The sequence below is a fragment of the Astatotilapia calliptera genome, chromosome 4 (genome assembly GCF_900246225.1).
Source record: "Astatotilapia calliptera chromosome 4, fAstCal1.2, whole genome shotgun sequence".
Lineage (NCBI taxonomy): Eukaryota > Metazoa > Chordata > Actinopteri > Cichliformes > Cichlidae > Astatotilapia > Astatotilapia calliptera.
The window spans coordinates 1,743,871-1,751,203 of NC_039305.1; the positions used below are offsets into that span (position 1 = coordinate 1,743,871).

At 47.1% G+C, this 7,333-nt stretch overlaps 1 protein-coding gene across 2 annotated transcripts; it reads right to left on the minus strand.

Moving 5' to 3' along the window:
• Positions 1-377: 377 nt before the first annotated feature.
• amdhd2 (amidohydrolase domain containing 2) lies at positions 378-7,126 on the minus strand. Of its 2 annotated transcripts, none has more exons than XM_026163922.1 (12): positions 6,598-7,126; positions 5,901-6,054; positions 5,436-5,572; positions 5,019-5,158; positions 4,541-4,595; positions 4,158-4,370; positions 3,448-3,536; positions 3,208-3,352; positions 2,902-3,009; positions 2,665-2,733; positions 2,408-2,509; positions 378-1,723 (listed from the first exon to the last, which is right to left on the minus strand). In XM_026163922.1, the coding sequence occupies exons 2-12, from the start codon at positions 5,981-5,983 to the stop codon at positions 1,644-1,646; spliced, it is 1,221 nt and encodes a 406-aa protein (XP_026019707.1). In that variant the 5' UTR covers positions 5,984-6,054; positions 6,598-7,126; the 3' UTR covers positions 378-1,643. The 2 variants fall into 2 exon arrangements, with proteins under 2 accessions (XP_026019707.1, XP_026019708.1); XM_026163923.1 differs by lacking the exon at positions 6,598-7,126 and adding an exon at positions 6,139-6,355.
• Between the last annotated feature and the right edge of the window lie 207 nt (positions 7,127-7,333).

Genomic DNA, 7,333 nt, shown 5'->3' on the forward strand with positions numbered 1-7,333 from the left:
CGCACCAGCCTCCGCCGTAAATCTCGCTGAAATGTGATCAGCCTCGTCAGCTCCCACCGGCACGGAAACACTGACAATCAAAGTTTAGTTTTTATGAATCACTGATGCTTCCTGTGTAACTCGGCGCTAAATTTGAATCATAGCGTGGAAACGTAACTTCAGGACACAGAGGTTTTTACACGCGCTGAGAAGTTTTACCACTCATGCGCAAAATCAGTAAAATGTGAGTTATGTTTCTGTCCCTGATCACCTGATCCTGCTCGATCATTGGTGCTTCAGGTAAATCACGTCACACTGTGATCATCCAAACTAAAAAAAACATTTAAATAAAAATAAAACTGGAATCAAAGGAAAAATTACGTTTATTGAGACTTTGCTTTAAACCTTTCCCCTGAAAATTTTCACCAATATTAGAATTTAAAAAAACTACAAGATGGAAGATTAGTCTGTCATCAGTTTGTATTTATCTGTGCTGCTTAGTGTCTCTCGGTATTTTTACAATTTTTTTACTTTCACTGAATGAAAGCAGGACTTTTACTTTATAAAGAGTGTCTGAGAGTGCGCGCGCGCACACACACACACACACACACACACACACACACACACACTGTTACTGCAAAGGACATCGTGTCTGTTTGAGCCTACATACTGTGTCATTATTAAACTGGACTGTCCTTTCCACCGTCCCTCCTGTTCCTGTGCTGGATTTTCAGATTAAACATGTCCGGTGTTTCTAATTGTGAGCTCTGAGTGTGTACGAATAATCTGAGTGAGCTCAGGCTCACCCTGCTGTAAACACTCAGCTTGTTACAGTTTTTGTACTCTCAGATCTGTCTGGTGTCACAAAGGTTAAAGCGAGCACAGCCTGAACTCTGCCAGCGTCTGTCGATCTGTCTCAGATTTGACGACCATCAGATTCATTTCCAGGTTTTTCTCTTTCTGTTCAGATCAGGAAAGAGAAACGAGGGTTACCCTCGTGGACACCTGAGGGGTAAAGAGGTTCTCACTATCCTTTAACTATATCTTTCACCGCCAGGGGGCAGCATTTCACCCGTGAGAGCGATTCATGACAAAGTTTCCTGAGCAGGAGTTTCCCACCCTTACTTTTGAGTTCCTGAACAGCCTGTCACCAGGTCGGTCTCACGCGGACAGTTATGAGTCCACGATGTGACTATTTCTTCTTTTAAAGGCTGAAAACGTTCAAACCAGAGACCACCAGACCCTCTCACGATGAGACAATCTGCTGCCACACCAGCAGTAGTCTGTCCACACTCTGTTGATGGTGTCAGTAAAATTTGCAACAAAGAAAAAGAGACGCTTACAGAAACTGAGGGTGTGCAGTGACATCCACTGTGACCCCTGACCCTGCAGAGGTCATACAGCTGCTTTAACACAACAGACTTTCAGCAACACACGATCAATGAGCACGCTGACTTTCAGGGTAATAAACAGAAATCTTTGGTAGTTTGAAAAGCAGGAAAACATTTTCCACATCATCTGACATTTAATAAACTAATAATGCAGAAATATTTCACTCTGGTCCAGTTTTCCGGCAGTGCCTGGTGCACTCAGGCAGTCCATTAAAACCCCGACATGTCGATCATGTACAAAGGCACAGGCGGTCCAGTTTCCTTCTTCATCTCCTACTGTCCTTTTCTCCAAACCTCCTCTCCAGAAATATAAGTGGCTTTGACGTTGAGGCCCTCATCGAGCAGAACGAGGTCTATAAAACAAAATAGTGCAGAGTGTAAGAAAGACAGGAGGCAGCGCTGCTGAGAGAAAAGAATCAGAAGACGGTGGAAAGTTGGAGTTCTGTCAGTCGCAGACGGTTTCCTCCTGAACATCTGGACGAACATCGACGCTTTGAAGGATCAGTTAAACTGTAAGTCTCACAAATTCAGCCTGAATCGAGCCGCTGGCCTCACTTAAAGGAAAGCACATGAACTCCAGGAAAGGTCAGAGCGCGGCGGCGCGATCCCAGAGAACCTCACGGCTACAGCCGTTAAACTTTAATCCAACGCCGTTGACCTTTGAAGCGCTGCACAACTGACAATGTGCAAGATGGAGGCTAAACATTCACCCAACATTCATATGGTTTTTTTATTTACTCTTATTAAAACTTTTATTGTAAATCTGAAACAGAGCGAGTTCGAAGTTCTCGAAGCAGTTTGGCTGTAAACGTGTTTATTTCAGCTGTAAAGCTTAACATGGGAGTCTATGGAGACTGGCTGGAGCCTCTGCTGGACACTAGAGGAACTGCAGGCTTTGGTCAACTGTTATACAGCCCCCCCCCCCAACCATGAAAAAAGTCCAAATTAACACCCAAGAAAACGCTGAGGACACAAAGGAGGAACTACAGCAGCTCTAACAGCAGGGAGGCAGAAATAAAGATGCAGTCGGCTCTGACCTGCGTCGGAGCCGTAGTCCAGCTTTCCCTTTTTGGGGCTGATTCCCAGAAGCTGAGCCGGATGCAGGGAGGCAGCTTCCAGAGCCTCCTGGACACTGCAGCCTGGAGGACAGAACAGGAAGTGGAGAGCAATGATGATCTGACCTGCATCGCCACAGCAACCGGGTCTCACCTGCTGGAGTTTACATGAGGCAGCGCGCCACTGCTCATTATGATTCTACTTCCTGGTTTTAGTCATTAAAGTAACACAAACTGACCTGAGACCTGCTTGAAGTGGCGCACACACATGTCCATCGTGGCGATGCTGCCACTCAAAGTCTTGGTGCCTGAACACATAAAGAGTGACGTTACAGAGTTTTACACATGAAACCGTCGCGAGAACGATTTATTTGACTTCTCCGATCTCTGGTTCTAGTTATGCGTTTGCTCCTTTCTGCAGCATCGCTCAGGAAACCACGGGCCTGTTAGCTAATAACGTCTGAAGAGCATCAGACCTGCCACGTAGGCGTGGAGACCCTGGATCTCGATGACCTGCTGGCCAAGAGTGTGACGGCCGGGAGGAAGACCCATCGCGGTGATGGCGTCCGTCACCAGCACCAGACCTGAAAGTATGAAGCACACAAGACACGGGAAAGTCCAAAATCCATCTACTCCCAGGTGATGCCACACGTTTAAACACGTTTGCAGACTTTTACCAACCTCTGGAACCAAAATAAGAAAATTCTGATACATTTAGGAATAGATTTGGGGAGATTTTCGTGCTTTTGGCTGCTGATCTGAAATAGAAACCTCGGGCAGACCTGACGGGTGAGCTCTGTGAGCGATGCGCAGGGCTGCAGGGTTGGTGTGGATGCCATCAGCGATCATGCCGTAATAAACCACCCTGCCTGCAGGGATCCTGTCGCTGGTCAGCAGACCCACTATGCCCGGGTCACGATGGTGGAACTGGACCACAGCAGACACAGAAGGATTACTGAGAGCGTGAAACCGACCGGGCTGAACAGAAACTGACTCAGAGACGAGCAGCAGCTGGGACTCACAGGCAGCATGGCGTTGAACAGGTGAGTGATGAAGGACGCGCCCTGCTGCACCGCCTCCTCGGCCTGCGACAGGTCGGCCGCCGAGTGACCTGCAAGAACCAGTCGAGCAAACTTTGTTCACATCAGCGCTCTCAGACGATTACAGCAGCTCCAGGTGCTCTACAGAGGACTGACAGGCCCACGCTAACACCGCGCACAGCACCGAACCGGAACACGATTTCAACAGAAACAGGAAATAAAAATGAAATCAATCATTAAAATAAAAAATACAAGCACACGAGAAAAGTGTATAAGTAAACAAGGATTGAATAATAATATGGAAATGAAAAAAGGATAATAACATTTTAGAAAGTTATCTTTAAAAAGAATCTACAAAATAAAAGCACACTTAAAATAAATAATGCAAACAATAAAAAACACCTAAAAATGAAAATAAATAAAATAATAAATTAAAAATGTGATTTTTTTAATTTAAAAAAAACCTCAAAAATAATAAATGTTTAAAGAAAATAAAAATAATCTAAAATAAATAAAATCATATTTTAAAAAATACAAGGATGCAAAAAAGACAAATTAAGAAATAAAATGTCAAATATTACAGAAACAGAAAAAATGATGTAAATAAAACTGAAAATGAAACTTTCGTGTTTTATTATTTACATCATCATCACTTTGCTGTATAATCGTTGCCGTGACTACACGATGCTCACCCAAAGACACAGTGATGCCCCTCTGGCTCAGCTCCCTCACCACCGATTGGCTGCCGGGCAGCTCAGGAGCAAGCGTCACTATGGCAACGTCGTCCAGGCTGCCGTAGACCTCCATCAGGTGCTCGAGGCCTCCGGACTTGAAGGTGCGGAGGTATTTCTCCGGGTGGGCTCCTTTCTTCTCGGCGCTGATGAACGGACCCTCCAGGTGAAAACCTGCACACGGAAGTTTACAGGAAGTGAAACAGACACCATTTTCGGCCGCGGTCGGCGCTCGTGTACCGCTGCAGCGTGATCGTTTACGCAAACACGTCTGCAGCTTCTGATCAATGAGGATAAACAAAGAACACAACAAACATTCACCAACAGCATCTGTAAAACCTCACCGAGAACTCCAGCTCCATGTGGTCCTCCATCATGAACTTTGACCTGAGGCAGAACCTGGAACACACATTTTGATGATGCTGTGATTTTACACGTAGAAGCTTCACGTCACCGATCGTTAGCGCCCCGACGTGTAAATGCTCAGCGTGTTCAGGGAGATGCACGACTCACACCTGCCTTCACTTCATCAGCTTCAGATGCACCTCTGAACCTTCCAGTGCTGCTGCCTCCAACCCTGATCTCCAGTTTTAGTTTAACTCTCAGTGCTCTCCCTGCTCCGTCCTGGTTGTTTCCAGGTTTGGTTTTAGATGGCGGGTGGAGGCGGTGCAGCAGAACCTTCCAGTGAAGGAACTGAAAGCAGAAGCTGGCCTGGAAGAAGCTGTCCAGAGATGCTCCAGAAGATGACTTTGAAGGAGAGACTAGGAACCCCTGAACACGCGAGCGCGTCTAAACTTGAACTGATAAAAATGAAGCAGTGACCTTGTGGTAAACTTCGGGAGGGGAGGTGACCAGAGTCGGGCAGAAGGACGTCACGCCGTGCTCGAGGATCTTTTTGGCCACAAACGAAACTCCATCGCTGACGTCCTCAGACGCCTGCGAGAAGTCGATGCCGTAACCTCCTGCAGCAGGAAGACGAGCCGTTACTCCCCTCGGGGTAAACTAGCCCCGCCCCCTCAGCAGCAACAATGCTCTCTATGACTCTGAAAAACTGCAGCGTCAGCTCAGATGCCACTGACACCACCTTCAACTCCAGAGACTGAACATTAAGAAGAGTTTGAAGCTGTGCAGTTCTGTCATCTTTGTTCCAGCACGCCGTCTGACCAGGTATCAAAGTTACTGCAGCAGCGCAGCTTCTGAAACACATGCAAAGGTGTGTGTCTGTGGGTGTGTGTGTACCGTTGATCTGGACGTCTATAAAGCCTGGCGCGATGATGCTGCCCCCACAGTCCACACGTTTGTCAGCGTATCCCTGCTCATCGAAGAACAGCTTCTCTGGGTCTAAAATCCTCCCCTCACGCACCCACAGGTCCTCTCTGCGCGCGCGCGCACACACACACACACACACACACACACACACACACACACACACACACACACACACACACACACCACAGTCACGACATCCTGGTCCATGGTACAGCATACATCATTAATGACTTCATCAAATCAAAACTGGACGCACAAGTTTGAATTTATCTGAGCTGCAAAGGCTCAAAACCCCAAACACTCCCACGAGCTGCGACCCGGCGCTCTGAGTATACTGCTGTCAGGAGCTCTGAGCGCTCGTCTCAGCAGAATAGTTGAAGCTGGGTTTCCTGGCTCAGACCGGCTCTCTTTGCAGTGTTGTTTTGTGTGTCGTACCTCTGCAGCTCGTTGTCCCTCAGGATCCTGCAGTTGATGAACTGAGTGATGGGAGCGTCTGACACCGATTTGTTGGACGGCATGCTTTTGGTTGTTGTGTCCTCTCAGCAGGTGAGGCGGACACCGCAAACACCGCCCGCTCAGCCACAGACGACTGGGAAACACAGCGGAACAAATCAAACCGTTTTCTGTCACAAATCTTTCGATGTTCATGTTAAACACGACCACAGCTTCTTACAGTGCGAGCACACTTATTCCGGTTTATCAGTTTTCCCCTGACACAGGCATCTCAGGTGGAGAAGCAAACTTTACAGTTCACAAAAAGTAACCAGCTAAAGGAGGATTATTATGAACTGTGAATCATGCAAAGCTGCCCTAGTTGAGTCCAGCATGACAGGAATTAGGAGCAGGACGTGCTTCAAGCTTGCGATGGAAAACCAAAGCAGAAGCAGAAGTTTGTAACATGCAGGTGAGGTGAGGCGCAGCTGCAGGGTGTAATGAGGGTCTGATCTTATTGCTGTGGGTGCAGCCGCTGACTTTGACCTCTGATCTTGTTTATGGTCTCTGTGAAACATCCTGAGATAAGCCAAACTATTCTTATCTGCCTGTCTGTAGTCAGCTCCATGACTCTACCCCGACTCTGCTTTTAAATGTATTTAAAATTTAACTCGTCCTCACTTTTCTCCTCTTTACCTACCGTGACACACAAAGTGGTGAAACCCCAGAAACACGCCTCCGTCTCGGCCTCCGTCAAACCCTCAGTGGGACTCTTGTTTGAACACAGGCTGATCTCTTCCAGCCGCCACAGAGCCGAAACCTAAAACTGCGTTTTTCACACGGAGTTCTGCGGCGCCTCCACCCGCGGTGCCTCCACCTGCCCTGCAGCTGTGATCCAGCGGCGCTTTAAGGTGTGTGATCGCGCTGGTGCTCAGAGGAGCCGAGCAGAGGAAGAGGACCGAGTCATGTGACCGAGGCAGGTCAGCTGATCAAAACAGGACGAGAGCAGCTGCGGTTTGCTGACACATGCCAAAGTTTTCCACGATCAGCACAGAAAAACAAGTTTCACGTCACGAAAAGCTTCAGTTCGTTTAAAATATCTGTAAATGTTGGAGGTGACAAAGCGCGTTTATTCTCAGACGTTTAACAGGAACAGTGGAGCCATGTTTCCTTTAATGACTGCAGGAAAAAACGGCTGCAAAATATTTACTGCTCACAGTCTTCCGACACTTTATTAGGTACACATCCAGAGGCTGGCTCGGTTTAAGTGTCGTAAAGAGTTTTGTCCGCTGTAAATGAATTCACGTCATTTTGATGCAGGAACAACTTTCGGGCTGGATTCCGTACGCAGTGTTTGCAACGTGGCTTCTTCATAAAATAAAAATACAAAATAAATTAAAAATCGAATAAAATTTAATTTATTGAGAAAATAATTC

Coding starts and splice junctions, on each gene's coding strand:
- amdhd2 (XM_026163922.1), bottom strand. CDS start 5,983: ATGCCGTCCAACAAATCGGTGTCAGACGCTCCCATCACTCAGTTCATC. Junction 5,159..5,435: donor TATAGACGTCCAGATCAACG/GTACACACACAC, acceptor TTCCTGCTGCAG/GAGGTTACGGCATCGACTTC. Junction 3,010..3,207: donor TCACAGAGCTCACCCGTCAG/GTCTGCCCGAGG, acceptor TCATACTTTCAG/GTCTGGTGCTGGTGACGGAC.